Raw genomic sequence first — 18,763 nt, 5'->3', positions numbered from 1 at the left:
ACTAGTGTGGGAGCCTATCACGTAGTTTTGTATGGGATCATTTGATCTAACATATCAGTTTTTGCGCTGAATTGGTTTTAGATCCAGATCAGAAAATGTTACCCGCACATAATTATTATATACACATCTAACGGCAGGTGGCAGTAGTCACACTGCAACTATTTGGCTCTATATACGGGCATGGCCAAAAGTGCTGGCACCCTTGAAATTGTTCCAGAAAATGAAGTATTTCTTCCAGAAAATTATTGCAATTACACGTTTTGTTATAAACATGTTTATTTCCTTTGTGTTTTAGAAGAGCAGAAAAAAACTGAAAAAAAGGCAAATTGGACATACTTTCACACAAAATAACAAAAATGAGCCAGACAAAATTGTTGGCACCCTCTACTTAATATTTGATTGCACAGCCTTTGGAATAAATAACTGCAATCAATCGCTTCTTGTCACACACGTGGATCGCGGACCCACTGTGCCAAGGGCAGGGCTTACCTAGGAGAGAAGTAGCTAGTGGCTACCTGGTTTTCGCTAGAGCACCTGATGGTGGAGTTAGGCTGGAGTTGCAGGTAGCCACCAGGTGCCACTTCTAGGCAGTCCGCATTACCGCAACTGCTGAGGATCGCAGACACAGACATGGGCTCAGAGATACTGGCAGACTTTGCTCAGACAACACATTTTCTGGGTCACCGAGCAGAATAGACACTGACTGAGAGTAACAGGTGGTACAGGCTTCAGATACTTGAACAGGCTCCAACAGCATGGAATCTGGAACGCTGACCAAGGCAGACAATAGTGCTAGTTCAAATAACGCCGGAACGGTTTCCAGTTTGGGTACCACAGGAGCAGCTTCAAGTTCAGGTACCGCTAGTACAGCTTCAGGCTCAGGTACCGCCAGAGTGGCTTCAGGCGCGGGTACCGCCGATGCTGCTTCAGGTTTATAATGCCGATGCAGCATAAGGTTTGGTTACCACCTGTGTGGCTTCAGGTTAAGGTATTGCCGTCTTGGCCCCATGTTCAGGTACCACCAGAGCAGCTGTCTCAGTCCTGGTGTGCTGCTGTGTATGTGGTGCTTCCCACTTACTTCTGGCCTGCAGGCCTCTTCTGACTCTAGGAATCGCTCTTCTGGAACCAGGGCAGCAAACAATCCAGGAGCCACGTGGTTAATAAAAAAAGCCTTTTACTTAGAGAATGGCAGTCTGTACAGTATTTGCAAGCAGGCTTAAAGGATAAGGCCCAATGGGTTGTCATCGTTGCCAAAGGTATACCAGATACAACTTTAGCCCTTGTTCTCAGGATAGGTGGCACATCCCCCTCTTTGGCTTTCCTAGCCCTTGGAGATCTTCCTCACCTCTAGCAGAATTTCTGGATTGCAATACCTTCCCCCATTGTGGTCTGAGTCCATCCTTTCATCTAGCTTCACAAGCTCAGTGTGCCCCTGCCCCATCACCCCTCCCCCCCCCCCCCCCCCGACATCCATCTCGACGTTGCACTTGGCTATTAGACTGAATCACACAAAGGGTATTTACAGCAATCTGCTGTCCTGGATATTGAGCTCACTTTGTCCCTAGCAGCCCACTATTTCTGCTGCATGTGCACTCATGCCCTCACATACACTGACTCTCACTTCCTGCCTCTGTTTCTGAAAAAAAAAATCTCTCTCTCGTCCCCGTAATACTAAATCCCATATCTACACCAGAAAAGCTCACTGACGCATCCGTCATAACACTGGATGCGTTCGCCCCCGTTGTATCACTATTTTATCAACATACCTCGGCACATCTTCCCTACGTATTAGGACGGGACACTGCCGACGGAAGTGTGAAAGAAGCCTTACACTCAGTTCCCCTCCCATCTGGGCTGGCCACTTCAGTTAACCCTGTCCCAGCTAACTGTAGCCCCAGGGGGTATTCTACCTCTACTACATACAAATACATAAAACACATTAAACCCTTGGGTGTCTGGAAGCAATCCATGAGCTCCCACCACCACTACATTCTCCCACACTTTAATCATGGTCATCCCTGACCATGTAAGACCTGAAAAGAAACGTTAGAGCAGAGACAATGCATTATAAAACTCTATTAAACTTTATCACATATCAGACTGTAGGCTAGTCCTGCTATCTTCTCTTTAGATCTGGCCCTTCTCTGTTAAGGGCCCAGGAACAGCAAATCTGACAGTCCATAGCCATAAAACCTTCCAGCAATACCGGTCCTTCTCGGTAAGGACCCCGGAACAAACTGTTGATGTCCATTTATATCAATAGGCCTTTAAGCCAATACATTAATAGCCTCCGGTTGCGACATATACCAAAGCGGTACAATCCCAATTGGAAAAGATTGTAACAACCCGCTGAGAGCACCAGCTTCCGTTATTCCAGCAGAAAAAGGTGCAACAAAACAAGAAAAACAATATGTGAAACAGTTATTCAAAATAATGTTTCACTTAAACTTCAGTCTCTTCTGGCCCATAAGGGAAAAGGAACAGTCCCTTGTATGAAAACTCTCAAACAGTCCTGAACAGTTCCATATTCAGGATAGAAACACAAATCGCAAATTGCCAACAGGCAAAAAAATCCCTAGCTGAAGACTCTAAAAAATAACTTTTAATGATACAATTAAAACGGGAATTAGATTTAAAACTTGCACTTGTCAGTGTGCATCAATAGAAAAACCATATACTGCTCTGAAGACAGCCATCCTTTATATAGTTCGCAGTCCTATTCCTATTTAGTGACAGTATTCAGGGGTATAAGGTATGATGCGGTCGCTACTAGTGATGAGCATCTGTTAGCCAGCATAAGTACAAGTGGGGGTTGCCTGGTTGCTAGGGAATCCCCACATGTACTTATGCTGGCTAACAGATGTAAATCATTCAGCTGCGGCAAGAAAAACTAAATCTCCGAGGACTAAAAAATACTCAGAGGACCCCTGAGCATGCTCGAGAAATTTCGAGTAACGAGTATATTCGCTCATCACTAGTCACTACCTATATACACTCATTTCCCAATACACAATCACTGGCAAGTGTAACTAAAACTTGCTCCTAAAGCCTCCCCAACATGTTTCGCCAGCTAAACTGGCTTCGTCAGGGTGTTGAGGCTGCATCGTCATAGATACCTTCTCCCGAACTACGATACCTCTCACTGAAGCTCGGTATGTTGTAAGCCATCTTTACCATGAGCTCTCTACGGGACGTTTCATGTTGTGAATTCAGCTTTTGGGCTCCCTCCGGTGGTTGTAGAGGGTAATGCAGTTGTGCCTGGATTGCAGGAGTGAACATGTGTATCTACTAATTGCAGGACTGACTGGGGTATATAGCTTTGCAGGATCCTTTAGTCAGTGCCAGTTGTCCATTGTTCTTGAAGGATTCACTTCCTGCTGGTCTCTCCAGTTTGCTGTGCTTTTCTACAAAGTTAAGTCCTGGCTTTGTTTTTGCTGTCCACCTGCTGTAGACCTTAAAGTTCTGTGCATTTTCATGTTTTTGTCTTGTCCAGCTTAGTCTGTGAAGGATTTTTTGCAGCCTAGCTTTTTCTCTGGAGATGCAGATATACTCCCCATGTCTTTAGTCAGATGTGGTGATCCGTATTTTCTGCGGTGGATATTTTCTAGTGTTTTATACTGACCGCATAGTACTCTGTTCTATTCTTTCTTTTTAGCTAGTATGGCCTCCTATGCTAAAATCTGATTTCATTTCTGCGTATGTTATTTCCCTCTCCTCTCACAGTCAATATTTGTGGGGGGCTATCTATCCTTTGGGGATTTTCTCTGAGGCAAGATAGGTTTCCTGTTTCTGTCTTTAGGGGTAGTTAGATCTTAGGCTGTGCCGAGGGGTCTAGGGAGTGTTAGGTACCCCCCACGGCTACTTCTAGTTGCGCTGCTAGGTTCAGGGTTTGCGGTCAGTACAGGGACCACCTTCTCCAGAGTCCTTCTCATGCTGCTCCTAGGCCACCAGATCATAACAGTACAACTGGCCAATAATGAGTTAAATGCATCTCAGAAGAAGGGAAGAAAGGTCTTGAGCCATTTTTTTTCTTCAGTCTACTTTGTCTACTCCTTCCTCTTAATCCCTGGGTGGCTGAAGAGCCTTGTGCTAGCATGAATGTTCAGGAATTAGCTTCTCGTGTAGACCAGCTTGCTGCTAGAGTACAGGGTATTTCAGATTTCATTGTTCAGACTCCTGCCTTAGAACCTAAGATTCCCACTCCTGATTTATTCTTTGGTGACAGATCCAAATTTTTGAGTTTCAAAAATAACTGTAAACTGTTTTTTGCATTAAGACCCCGGTCTTCTGGTGATCCTATTCAGCAGGTTAAAATCATCATATCTCTGCTGCGTGGTGACCCACAGGATTGGACATTTTCCCTGGAATCTGGCAATCCTGCTTTGCTTAATGTTGATTTGTTCTTTCAGGCATTGGGGTTGTTGTATGATGAGCCTAATTCTGTGGATCAGGCTGAGAAAATCTTGTTAGCCCTGTGTCAAGGTCAAGAAGCGGCAGAATTGTATTGCCAGAAATTTAGAAAATGGTCTGTACTGACTAAATGGAATGAGGATGCCTTGGTGGCAATTTTCAGAAAGGGTCTTTCTGAATCTGTTAAGGATGTTATGGTGGGGTTCCCCACGCCTACTGGTCTGAGTGATTCTATGTCTCTGGCCATTCAGATTGATCGGCGCTTGCGCGAGCGCAGAGTTGTGCACACTGTGGCGTTGTCCTCTAAGCGGAGCCCTGAGCCTATGCAGTGTGAAAGGATTTTGTCTAGAGCTGAACGTCAAACATTCAGGCGTCAGAATAGGTTGTGTTTTTACTGCGGCGATTCTGCTCATGTTATTTCTGATTGCCCTAAGCGTACTAAGAGAATCGCTAGTTCTGTTGCCATCAGTACTATACAACCTAAATTTCTGTTATCTGTGACCTTGATGTGCTCATTATCATCATTTTCTGTCATGGCATTTGTGGATTCAGGCGCCGCTCTGAACTTAATGGACTTAGAATTTGCCAGATGTTGTGGTTTTCCCTTGCAGCCTTTGCAGAACCCAATTCCTTTGAGGGACATTGATGCTACACCATTGGCTAAAAATAAACCTCAATTTTGGACACAGCTGACCATGCGCATGGCGCCAGCCCATCAGGAAGATTGTCGTTTTCTGGTGTTGCATAATTTGCATGATGATATTGTGCTGGGTTTTCCATGGTTACAGCTCTCTTCATACAGGTAAACATATGATTCATTCTCTGAGCTGAAATATCCTGCATGTCTATTGCTCCAGTCCCTGACAGCAAGCAGCTTGGATGGTAAACATATGATTCATTCTCTGAGCTGAAATATCCTGCATGTCTATTGCTCCAGTCCCTGACAGCAAGCAGCTTGGATGGTAAACATATGATTCATTCTCTGAGCTGAAATATCCTGCATGTCTATTGCTCCAGTCCCTGACAGCAAGCAGCTTGGATGGTATCTGAGTCATTCTATCTTCGGCATTGAATCCTGCATGTATCTATATATGTTAGTCATACTATTATGCCTTTGTGTTTATAGATATTTAACTCACTTTTGCATGTCCTTACTCAGAGAGATCACATAACTGTTTCAAAGTGCTTTATGATCCATGTAGACCTGGACATTTGTTTATCTGATCACTACATTTATTGTGTCCTGTTGTCTCAACTGAGTTAGATTGATTGCTAACGAGCTTTAACACAAAAAAAAAAAAAAAAAGAGATCTAAGGGCTAGCCTTCTATAAATGTAGATGTAGCTTGGGGATGCATTCGTGCAGGGGTGCATTCGTGCACTGTTATTCGTGTATTTTTTATTCAAAGTACTTTTTTTTTCTAAGTACTCGGCAGTTATAACATGGCAGTTAGACAGGGCAGGACACAGGTAAGAAAAACTAAATCTAATCCATATTCACTTGAAACAGCACAAATACTCACCATATTTATTTGTATAATCTATATTCTGGCTGCTGCATTCACTCACATTCACCGCCCTTGCATTAACTCTCTACACTCCATCCATATCGGCCCCTCTGTCCTTGCCTCTCCTATGTATAGCACTCATGCTCTATTCACATTGCTTAACAGCACAGATCCATTCAGTCCCAACATCCAACACAAGAGACGCTCTCACAAATCACTTAACCATCTGCTCACTCTTTCGATCCTCCTTCTCCTAGTCGCTGGAGACATATCTCCAAACCCCGGCCCCCCATGTTATAGCCAGTCAAACCTCCCAATTGCTACACCCAGAAACCCCTCTAACCTTATTAATATTCCCTGCATGCCTGCTGTCTCTTTCAATTGTGCCCTTTGGAATTCTCGCTCTGTGTGTAATAAACTCTCCTTCATTCATGACTTCTTCCTTTCTAATTCTCTTAATCTCCTGGCTCTTACTGAAACCTGGATCCAGCAGTCAGACACCACCGCTGCTGCTGCTCTTTCATATGGTGGACTGCACTTTTCTCATACCCCAAGATCAGACAACAGAGCAGGTGGAGGCGTTGGTCTGCTCCTTTCACCCAAATGTACTTTCCAAGTTATCCCCCAAGTACCCTCACTTGTCTTCCCTTCCTTTGAGGTCCATGTGGTCAGACTCTACGTCCCCTTCTCCATGCGAGTGGCGGTGGTGTATCGTCCTCCCGGCCCCTCTCATCAGTTCCTGGATCACTTTGCCACCTGGCTTCCACACTTTCTCTCCTGTGACACCCCTACCCTTATCATGGGTGATTTCAACATCCCCATTGCCTCTCCCCTCTCCCCATCTGCTTCTCACCTTTTATCTCTATCCTCCTCTTTTGGCCTCTCGCAGCATACTAACTCTCCAACACATGAAGATGGAAACTCCCTTGACTTGGTCTTCTCCCGACTTTGCTCAGTGGATGACTTCACAAACTCCCCTCTCCCGCTCTCTGACCACAACCTTCTTTCATTCTCTATCAAGAACTGCCATCCCGCTCAGGTCACCCCCACTTTCCACACCTATAGAAACATACAGGCCATTAACACCCAGAAACTTATGATGAACTTGCAGTCCTCATTGGCCCCTATTTCCTCCATCTTATGTCCTGATTCTGCATTGAAGCATTACAATGAAACCCTGCAAAGTGCTCTGGATGAAGCTGCTCCTCCTATACATAAAACAACTCGGCACAGACGGCAACAACCGTGGCACACGCTGCAAACACGTTTCCTGCAGCGGTGCTCCAGGTGCGCAGAACGTCTGTGGAGAAAATCTAATCTACCCGAAGATTTCATCCATTATAAGTTCATGCTAAAGACATACAATTCTGCCCTTCACCTCTCCAAACAAACCTACTTCAACACCCTCATCACCTCCCTGTCCAATAACCCTAAACGTCTCTTTGACACGTTCCAGTCCCTACTCAACCCAAGAGAGCAGGCCCCAACCACGGATCTCCGTGCTGACGATCTGGCCAATTACTTCAAAGAAAAAATTGACCACATTCGACAGGAAATCATCTCCCAATCTCTTCATACCATGCACTGTCCTCCCTCCCCCACTGCATCTAGTTCACTCTCTGACTTTGAAGCAGTTACAGAAGAAGAAGTAAGCAGGCTCCTTGCATCTTCGCGCCCGACCACTTGCACCAGTGACCCCATTCCGTCACATCTCCTCCAGTCCCTTTCCCCGGCTATCACCTCTCACCTAACAAAAATATTCAACCTTTCCCTCACTTCCGGTATTTTTCCCTCCTCATTTAAGCATGCCATCATACATCCAATACTTAAAAAACCATCCCTCGATCAAAACTGTGCCGCTAATTATAGACCTGTCTCTAATCTTCCCTTCATCTCTAAACTCCTCGAACGCCTGGTCCACTCCCGTCTTACCCGCTATCTCTCAGATAACTCTCTTCTCGACCCTCTTCAATCTGGCTTCCGCTCTTTACACTCTACTGAAACTGCCCTCATTAAAGTCTCTAATGACCTACTAACAGCTAAATCTAATGGTCACTACTCCATGCTAATTCTCTTGGATCTCTCTGCAGCATTTGACACTGTGGATCATCAGCTCCTCCTCACTATGCTCCGCTCCATCGGCCTCAAGGACACCGTTCTCTCCTGGTTCTCCTCCTATCTCTCTGACCGATCCTTCACTGTATGTTTTGCTGGTTCCTCCTCCTCTCACCTTCCCCTTACTGTTGGGGTTCCTCAAGGATCAGTCCTAGGCCCCCTACTCTTCTCGTTGTATACTGCCCCTATTGGACAAACAATCAGTAGATTTGGTTTCCAGTACCATCTCTATGCTGACGACACCCAATTATACACTTCTGCTCCCGATATCACACCGACCTTTTTAGAAAACACCAGTGATTGTCTTACCGCTGTCTCTAACATCATGTCCTCCCTCTATCTGAAACTAAACCTGTCAAAAACTGAACTCCTCGTGTTCTCTCCCTCTACTAACCTACCTTTGCCTGACATTGCCATCTCCGTGTGCGGTTCCACCATTACTCCAAAGCAACATGCCCGCTGCCTTGGGGTCATCCTTGATTCTGACCTTTCATTCACCCCCTACATCCGATCACTGGCTCGCTCTTCTTACCTGCATCTCAAAAACATTTCTAGAATTCGCCCTTTTCTTAATTTCGACTCTGCAAAAACTCTGACTGTTTCACTTATTCATTCTCGTCTGGACTATTGTAACTCTCTACTAATCGGTCTCCCTCTTGCAAAACTCTCCCCGCTCCAATCTGTCCTGAATGCTGCAGCCAGGATCATATTCCTCACCAACCGTTACACCGATGCCTCTACCCTGTGCCAGTCATTACACTGGCTACCCATCCACTCCAGAATCCAGTACAAAACTACTACCCTCATCCACAAAGCACTCCATGGCTCAGCACCACCCTACATCTCCTCCCTGGTATCAGTCTACCACCCTACCCGTGCCCTCCGCTTCGCTAATGACCTCAGGTTAGCATCCTCAATAATCAGAACCTCCCACTCCCGTCTCCAAGACTTTACACGTGCTGCGCCGATTCTTTGGAATGCACTACCTAGGTTAATACGATTAATCCCCAATCCCCACAGTTTTAAGCGTGCCCTAAAAACTCATTTGTTCAGACTGGCCTACCGCCTCAATGCATTAACCTAACGATCCCTGTGTGGCCTATTTATAATAAAAAAAAAAAAAAAAAAAAAAAGGTTCCTCGCATCATGTTCTCATACACTTTATGCAGTATTAGCCCTCTGTGTCTGTACTGCTACATACTTAGGCAGGTAACTGGTTCATGCAGCTTTACATGAACACCTGAGCCTTACACTATAGCTGGTCCGAATAACTAAAGCAATTGTTACCATCCACCTCTCGTGTCTCCCCTTTTCCCCATAGTTTGTAAGCTTGCGAGCAGGGCCCTCACTCCTCCTGGTATCTGTTTTGAACTGTATTTCTGTTATGCTGTAATGTCTATTGTCTCTACAAGTCCCCTCTATAATTTGTAAAGCGCTGCGGAATATGTTGGCGCTATATAAATAAAATTATTATTATTATTATTACATAATCCGATGTTAGACTGGAAATCCATGTCTGTGACTAGTTGGGGTTGTCAGGGGGTTCATGATCAGGTTCCTTTGATGTCAATTTCCTCTTCCCCCTCTTCTGAAGTTCCTGAGTTTTTGTCAGACTTTCAGGATGTATTCGATGAGCCCAAATCCAGTTCCCTTCCACCGCATAGGGACTGTGATTGTGCTATTGACTTGATTCCAGGTTGTAAGTTCCCTAAGGGCAGACTTTTAAACCTGTCTGTGCCTGAACATACCGCCATGCGGAGCTATATTAAGGAGTCTTTGGAGAAAGGGCATATTCGGCTATCTTCTTCACCGTTGGGAGCGGGGTTCTTTTTTGTTGCCAAGAAGGATGGATCCTTGAGACCCTGTATTGATTATCGCCTCTTGAATAAGATCGCGGTCAAATTTCAACACCCCTTGCCTTTGCTTACTGATTTGTTTGCTAGGATTAAGGGGGCTAGCTGGTTTACTAAGATTGACATTCGAGGGGCATATAATCTTATTCGTATCAAGCAGGGTGACGAATGGAAAACTGCATTCTTTTTTGGGTTTCATTTTTTCTCCCTCATCTATAGAAATGGATCCGGTTAAGGTTCAGGCCATTCATGATTGGATTCAGCCCATATCTGTGAAGAGCCTTCAGAAATTCTTGGGCTTTGCTAATTTTTATCGTCGTTTCATTGCCAACTTCTCCAGTGTGGTTAAACCTCTGACCGATTTGACCAAGAAAGGCGCTGATGTGATGAATTGGTCCTCTGCGGCTGTTTCTGCCTTTCAGGAGCTTAAACGCCGATTTACTTCTGCCCCTGTGTTGCGGCAGCCAGATGTTTCTCTTCCATTTCAGGTTGAGGTTGACGCGTCTGAGATTGGGGCAGGGGCCGTTTTGTCTCAGAGGAATTCTGATGGTTCCTTGATGAAACCGTGTGCCTTCTTTTCTCGGAAGTTTTCGCCTGCGGAACGCAATTATGATGTCGGCAATCGGGAGTTGTTGGCTATGAAGTGGGCATTTGAGGAGTGGCGACATTGGCTTGAGGGGGCCAAGCACCGTATTGTGGTCCTGACCGATCATAAGAATCTGATTTACCTCGAGTCTGCCAAACGGCTGAATCCTAGACAGGCTCGATGGCCCCTGTTTTTCTCCCGTTTTGATTTTGTGGTCTCGTACATTCCTGGTACTAAGAATGTTAAGGCGGATGCCCTCTCTAGGAGTTTTTTTCCTGATTCCCCTGGGGTTCTTGAGCCGGTCGGCATTTTGAAGGAAGGGGTGATTCTTTCTGACATCTCCCCTGATTTGCGACGGGTTCTTCAGGAATTTCAGGCTGATAAGCCTGACCGCTGTCCTGTGGGGAAACTGTTTGTTCCTGATAGATGGACTACTAAAGTGATTTCTGAGGTTCATTGTTCTGTGTTGGCTGGCCATCCTGGGATTTTTGGTACCAGAGATTTGGTTAGTAGGTCCTTTTGGTGGCCTTCTTTGTCGCGGGATGTGCGTTCTTTTGTGTAGTCCTGTGGGATTTGTGCGCGGGCTAAGCCTTGCTGTTCCCGCGCTAGTGGGTTGCTTTTGCCATTACCGGTCCCCGAGAGGCCCTGGACACATATTTCTATGGATTTTATTTCCGATCTTCCTGTTTCCCAAAGAATGTCGGTTATCTGGGTTGTCTGTGACTGATTTTCTAAGATGGTTCATTTGGTGCCTTTGCCTAAATTGCCTTCTTCTTCTGATTTGGTTCCGTTGTTTTTTCAGCATGTGGTGCGTTTTCATGGTATTCCAGAGAATATTGTGTCAGACAGAGGTTCCCAGTTTGTTTCTAGGTTTTGGCGGGCCTTTTGTGCCAAGCTGGGCATTGATTTGTCTTTTTCTTCTGCATTTCATCCTCAGACAAATGGCCAGACTGAACGAACTAATCAGACCTTGGAGACCTATTTGAGATGCTTTGTGTCTGCTGATCAGGATGATTGGGTGGCTTTTTTGCCATTGGCCGAGTTTGCCCTTAATAATCGGGCTAGTTCGGCTACTTTGGTTTTCATCCTCGTTTTTCTTCTGGGCAGGTTGAGCCTTCTGACCTTCCTGGATTCTGTGGTCGACAGGTTGCAGCAGATTTGGGCTTATGTGGTGGACAATTTGGTGCTGTCTCAGGAGGAGGCTCAACGTTTTGCTAATCGTCGTCGGTGTGTTGGTTCCCGGCTTCGGATTGGGGATCTGGTTTGGTTATCTTCCCGTCATGTTCCTATGAAGGTTTCTTACCCGAAGTTTAAGCCTCGATTTATTGGTCCTTATTTCTGAGATTAGTAATCCGGTGTCCTTTTGCCTGGCGCTTCCGGCCTCGTTTGCTATTCATAATGTCTTCCATAAATCTTTGTTGCGGAAATATGTGGAGCCTGTTGTTCCCTCTGTTGATCCTCCGGCCCCTGTATTGGTCGATGGGGAGTTGGAATATGTTGTTGAGAAGATTTTGGATTCTCGTTTTTCGAGGCGGAAGCTTCAGTACCTTGTCAAGTGGAAGGGTTATGGTCAGGAGGATAATTCTTGGGTTTCTGCCTCTGATGTCCATGCTGTTGATTTGGTTTGTGCCTTTCATCGGGCTCATCCTGATCGGCCTGGGGGCTCTGGTGAGGGTTCAGTGACCCCTCCTCAAGGGGGGGGTACTGTTGTGAATTCAGCTTTTGGGCTCCCTCCGGTGGTTGTAGAGGGTAATGCAGTTGTGCCTGGATTGCAGGAGTGGACATGTGTATCTACTAATTGCAGGACTGACTGGGGTATATAGCTTTGCAGGATCCTTTAGTCAGTGCCAGTTGTCCATTGTTCTTGAAGGATTCACTTCCTTGGTCTCTCCAGTTTGCTGTGCTTTTCTACAAAGTTAAGTCCTGGCTTTGTTTTTGCTGTCCACCTGCTGTGGACCTTAAAGTTCTGTGCATTTTCATGTTTTTGTCTTGTCTAGCTTAGTCTGTGAAGGATTTTTTGCAGCCTAGCTTTTTCTCTGGAGATGCAGATATACCCCCCATGTCTTTAGTCAGATGTGGTGATCCGTATTTTCTGCGGTGGATATTTTCTAGTGTTTTATACTGACCGCATAGTACTCTGTTCTATTCTTTCTTTTTAGCTAGTATGGCCTCCTATGCTAAAATCTGATTTCATTTCTGCGTATGTTATTTCCCTCTCCTCTCACAGTCAATATTTGTGGGGGCCTATCTATCCTTTGGGGATTTTCTCTGAGGCAAGATAGGTTTCCTGTTTCTGTCTTTAGGGGTAGTTAGATCTTAGGCTGTGCCGAGGGGTCTAGGGAGTGTTAGGTACCCCCCACGGCTACTTCTAGTTGCGCTGCTAGGTTCAGGGTTTGCGGTCAGTACAGGGACCACCTTCTCCAGAGTCCGTCTCATGCTGCTCCTAGGCCACCAGATCATAACAGTCTCACCTCCAATGTGCTGCAGAGAAAATGGCACCAGACGCCTTCCGATGACACACTTCCTGCCCCCGACTCTGCCTCTTTCTGGGTCGAACTTTTGACTTGACGACTGCGCCACACTCCATTCTCGGCAGCTTTCCCTTCAGCATCGCCCAAATCCAGTACCCTTTTACCTCCTATTCCGGGCAGGCCTGTTTTCACCGGGCTCTTCCTTCTTTGGCCTGTCACTTGTGGGGGCTGAACATCTTGTGCATTTTTCCCTACATGTTTTTTCTTATCCACTGTCAAGACTATCATGCATTGCAACACTTCATCAATTTTTCTCTGCCGTCCATGTCCAGGGGGATTAGCTACAGTGCTATCGGTTGTAAATGTCCTGTTTATGTTGCGCACCATGGACAAAGTAGTATCAAGATCTCTGGTGATTGACTTGCAACCTTGAGATTGTTGATATTTTTCAACAATTTTGTTTCTCAATCCTCAGACAGTTCTCTTCTCCTCTTTCTGTTCTCCATTCTTAGTGTGGCATACACAGTCACACAATGCAAAGATTGAGTCAACTTCTCCACTTTTTATCTGCTTTCAGGTGTGATTTTCATATTGACCACACCTGTTACTTGCCACAAGTGAGTTTGGGCAAGCTTTATAGGTTTGAAACAAAGTTGTTCACTCACATTTTTGGAAAAGTGCCAACAATTGTGTCTGGCCCATTGTTGGGGTTTTGTGTGAAATTATGTCCAGTTTGAATTTGTCTCTGTTTTTTTCTGTTGTTTCAATACACACAAAGTAAATAAACATGTGTATAACAAAACATATGTTATTGCAATCATTTTCTGACAGAAATACTTCATTTATGGAACAATTTCAAGACTGCCAACACTGCTGCAATTTTTTCCACTAACCGATTACCATTGAGGAACAACTCGCAAATGAACACCGCTTTTTGCTGCATATCTGTTTTACTAGTGAAATTTTACATCCTTACACACCGCACCAATACAGCGCCCTGCTGTAAGTGCTGGCTTTTTGTACGTGTATTTATTTAGTATTTCTTATTGTCATTTTTGGCAGACAGAATAAAAAGGAAATATTTAACTGTCCTGGTCTGTTTTTTGTACAATTGTTTTACTAGGCCATTTTGACAACTCTACACAACCCACCTATACTGTGGCCTGCTACGACACTTTGTTTTCTGTGCATGTAGCTACCTACATTTCTTGTTATTTTCACTTTGGCACAGGTTAAATAATTGGGGTAAAAAAATGTCAAAAGTTAATAATAGTGTTGTACAAAATGTATGATAAAAGAAAAAGTCGAAAAAGGCGGAATAACTTCATTGAAAAAAAAAACACGGCTAAGAATGTGGGAGCCGCTAGAAGAAGCAGAAGCATCACCACTGACACCAGCCTTCTGGGCAGAAATAATACAAAATATAGTCCAAAATTGGCCACCTTTTGCCTGCGGAAAACATATTAGGAGGGTGTTATGGAATATATGGAAAATTACACACAGCTGTTACCTCTGACAGCAACACTGTCAGTTTGAGTAAGCAGTCTGCACAGAATGGTTTACCTGATCAAAAAGGTCCAAAAGGGACAATTTTGGGACAGTCAGTGTGCTGTGTTTTTAAATGTGCTATTGGTTAGTACTGGGTCCCTATCCATTTCTATGTTGAGATCACTTTGACAATACTAAGGATGTGTTTGTGTTAAAGAGATTGAAAGGGGTTCAAAACAGTTCCAGAAAACTTCAGAGTGTTAGGCTGGCGTCACACTAGCGAGTTTTACGGACGTATGAGAGGCGCAAAAACTATGCATTGCACACAAACCAATGATTTTCTATGGGGCAGCTCCTATCTGCCGTATATTTCTCGGCCGTATTTTACGGCTGTAGAAAATCAGAGCATGCTAAATTTGTCAGCGTATTGCGCAAAAAATCCGCCAATGAAAGTCAATGGGGGCGAGAAAAATACGGACTACACACGGACCAGCAGTGTGACTTGCGAGAAATACACCAGACATCTCCAGGTGCCAGGAAATGTGCCAAGCCCTCAATCAGGAAGCTCAGACATGCTAATTAGCTAAAAAAGTCAGACAGACATCACAAATTATGACCAGCGGCCACGTGAGGGACTGAGGCAACCAAGTAAGTAAACTCCTGATTATCAACTATTTCAGATTACAAACTGCAGTAAGAACTATATTTGCTCACAGTTATATTTATGTTATCCTGATTTTGAATGTATATTGCAGCATATTTGTAATGTTGCAGGACATGATAAAGGGGTTACGTACAACATTTATAGATGTTGCTTACAGTTAGCAAATTGACAATTACAGACTGGTCTAGAGGGGACAGAACCCTGTTCTTGTGTACTTACATTCTACGGTGTCCCCCTTTTATGGGATTGTGGTATTTGTGTGTGTTTATTTTCCTAATTGCAGATATTAATTTAGAAATGCAGCTTAGAAAAGGACCTAGTGAAATATGTTAAATCAATGACACCTTGTGTTACCAATGTGTACAATGTCCTTAGACATTATTTTTTTCTCTGTCATTACAGTGGAAGATGTTATGATTATGAGATGTTGGAGAAGCATTCGTGACCAGTATCGAAGAGAAAGGCAGCAGCGGTCCAGGAGTGGCTCATCTGCTCATGCCAAGCGAAAATACATTTATTTTGACCGGCTGTCCTTTCTGGATCCCAATATGGATCTCAGGTCGTAAGTACTAACCCCACATCACAATACACATATGTTAGTAATGGGCATAGATGATTGTAAATTTTTTTTTTAAATCTTTTTCAAATTATAGAACTCAATCCAACCTCACTGAGAGGGAGACAACAGGTTCAGATTCAGAGGCACTCATAGATCCTGTTGGTGAAGGAGAAGAGGTGGCTGGACCATCTTCGGCTCCTTCTAGGATTCTACCTCCAGATCCATCTTCGGATGCCCCTCAGGTTTCTCATCCACCTGGTCCTGATGTTGCAGCACCACCCACAGATGCCCCAGCTTCACAGATGCCCGAAGATACTGGCCACAGCAGCAGCCCAACTGTTCCTCTTGGGGCCTCACCACAGCCTGCTGTGACCTCACGCCATGGCCGCAGAAGGAGAGAGCATAGTGCAAACAGAAGAAATGTGCACACTGGTGTCTTAAATTATTTAGCCAGGGCTACTCAAGATGAGGGTGAGGAGTCATTTGTGCGTAGCCTGGCCCGCTATCTCCGTCCCATTCCCGTGAGGTGAGGCTACGTGTGAGAGGGTCCATGCAGATCCTTCTTCATGCATGCACACCCCCAAATGACCCTAACAATTTGTTTGAGTGCATTGAGAGTTGGCAGATGTCACCATCTAACCTCTTACGTATGCCAAGAAATCAACCAGTGCATGCTCAAGAGGGATCTGCAGCACCTCCTCCACATGGGCCTACACCTCAACCCTATCCCCAACAGAACCCACCAATGTCAACTAATTACCCAATGGCATCCTTACAGCAACCTTACCAATATGGCCACTTGTCTAGACCCAGTGTTGGAGGCTGGTCCCAACCTGGGTTTGGACGACATATTGGTGGGGGTTATGACACACATGACTTATATTATCGTCATGATACCCATAATATGAACCCTTATGGCCAGTACTCAAGTGGTCAATCTGAGCAGGGCCAGATTTTGGGGCAGGCCCAACAGAGAGCACAAAGGCCACAAGAGCAGCAACCTGAACTGCCGCCATCACCTCCACCAACATATCATAATCTCTAAAAAAGGGTTTTTTGTTGTTGCAAATTGTGTGTGATATACACACAATTTGATAATCTGCTCTGATAGCAAAGTGTTTTTTTGTTTATTATTTTTCTCTGGCAAAGTTTTATTGTCTACAAAAGACATATGCTGGCAATATGTTTAATGAAAGTTTAAAATTGGCTAAAACAATCATTTATAAAAACTATTTTTCAAGCCAAATTCTTTGTGTTTATCCAATCATTATGACATCATCACAGTCAAATCAACACATATAGTTCAGTAATTCAATGTTGAATTTTATATATGTAGTATAGGAATAAACAAAACAATTACAACTGAGATACAGCATAATCCTGCCAGGGAGTAGTACCCTGAGGAGAAACAAAATAATTTGCGTAAATATCCCTCACTTTTAGGCCAGAAAAGGGATGCCGCGGAGGAGGGAAATGTGGTGTAGGACTACGCACATTATTAGTCAACATGTCTTGAACACTATCAGCTGAGGAACAATCATGATGTCTTGTAAAATTGTGTAAAACAACACACGATTTTATTACTTCGTTAACATTAGCCTCACTCAGCTGAATGGCAAACTAGAGGACACGCCATTTGGCATACAGAATCCCGAAGGCACACTCCACCAGTTGCCGCGCCCTGGAAAGCCTCAAATTAAACACCCACCGCCGGTGGTCCAGGTTGCGCCGGGGATAAGGTCTCATCACATGCCTCGTCAATTGGAAGGCCTCATCTCCCACAAGAACATATGGCACGGCTTCAGCATTGGAGCCTGGGAGTTGTCGTGATGGGGGGGGTCAAACTGATTTTCACATAGCCGCCGACCCATAATGGACGAATTGAAGACCCTAGAGTCTCCAGTTCGCCCATAGGCCCCAATATCTACAATTATAAACCTGTAGTTACTGTCAACTATAGCTAACAGAACTACAGAGAAAAATTGCTTATAATTGAAGAATTGGGTGCCCGAGTTCGGCAGCTTACGCACCCTGATGTGTTTCCCATCAAGGGCTCCGATGCAGTGAGGGAATTGGCAAGTGACATTAAATCCAATGGCTATTTTGAGCCAATCATCCATTTTTGGCTCAGGCATGACAAGTTCGTGGAGTTTTGACCATATTTCCATACATGTTGCACGCACAATGCCAGAAATAGTGGATCATCCGATGAGAAACTCCAGATGTAGTCCGCCATAGGACAATCCAGTTGACAGGAAGCTGAAAGTACAGACCAAATAAGATTAGCTAAGTTAAAAAAAAACAGAGTAAAAAACAAAACAGTATAAATGTAAAATGGCAGGATATACAGTGTAACTTGCAAAATCTTCACTGGGTATGTAATTGAACACTGTAAATACATATTTTGTATCAACTTTGTCTCTAATTTACACATATAATTTTATGGAGCTGCTAAGAAACAACATAACAAAGAAAACATCATCATCATACAGTATATGAGGATGGTGAATACATACCGTAAGGTAAGGAGAAGACGCTCCTCTGCGGATATGCATTTCCGCATCCTGGTGTCCTGATACGTTATTCCTGAACGTACTGTCTCCAACAAGATGTCAAAGGTTGGTATTGTCATTCGACAGTAAGGAAAAAATTTGTCAGGATGTGTCCGCAGAGCTCTATACAGCCTCTGAAAATGTCCTTTACTGATGCGTTGTCTCAAAAGTTGATGCACCCACATTCTTCTCCTCCTTCGGGATCCACTATCACGGGGTATGGCTGGCCAAAGCGACGTGACAACACCCAGTTAAACAACACCCGCTGAGTTGTGGTGAAATGCAGCAGCTCAGACATGGTGACAACGTCACAACGATACACCAACAGATGCACAGCAACAAAATGGCCAGATGGGAGGGTGCCACCTGTTGCAGAGGCTTTAAATAGGGTTGGTGATGTTGATTTAAATCAAATTCAGGCCTAAAAACTGTTAAATGTCCATTTTGTAAGGTTGCGAGAAAATAACGCATTACGTATGTCATACGGATTACATACGCAGAAGTACATGCGCAAAATAAGCTGCCACACCCTGCCTACGGATGACATACGGATCACTA

General features: G+C 44.5%; 1 protein-coding gene across 4 annotated transcripts in view; it reads right to left on the bottom strand.

Annotated features, from left to right (window-relative positions):
* LCK (LCK proto-oncogene, Src family tyrosine kinase) overlaps positions 1–18,763 on the bottom strand; it is a 178,563-nt gene that overhangs the window by 118,624 nt on the left and 41,176 nt on the right. The window contains exon 1 of one of the 4 annotated variants that reach the window (XM_069757034.1): positions 1,767–1,800. The exons of the other annotated variants lie outside the window; for them this stretch is intronic. Coding sequence (XP_069613135.1) covers positions 1,767–1,776 — 10 coding nt within the window. The 5' untranslated portion in view covers positions 1,777–1,800. Of the gene's footprint in view, positions 1–1,766; positions 1,801–18,763 lie in introns of those variants that run through there. 4 annotated transcript variants of the gene reach the window in all.

This window comes from Ranitomeya imitator, chromosome 3, assembly GCF_032444005.1.
Source record: "Ranitomeya imitator isolate aRanImi1 chromosome 3, aRanImi1.pri, whole genome shotgun sequence".
Classification (NCBI taxonomy): Eukaryota; Metazoa; Chordata; class Amphibia; order Anura; family Dendrobatidae; genus Ranitomeya; species Ranitomeya imitator.
Note: the sequence above shows the minus strand (reverse complement) of the source record. Positions and strands in the feature narration are given on the sequence as shown.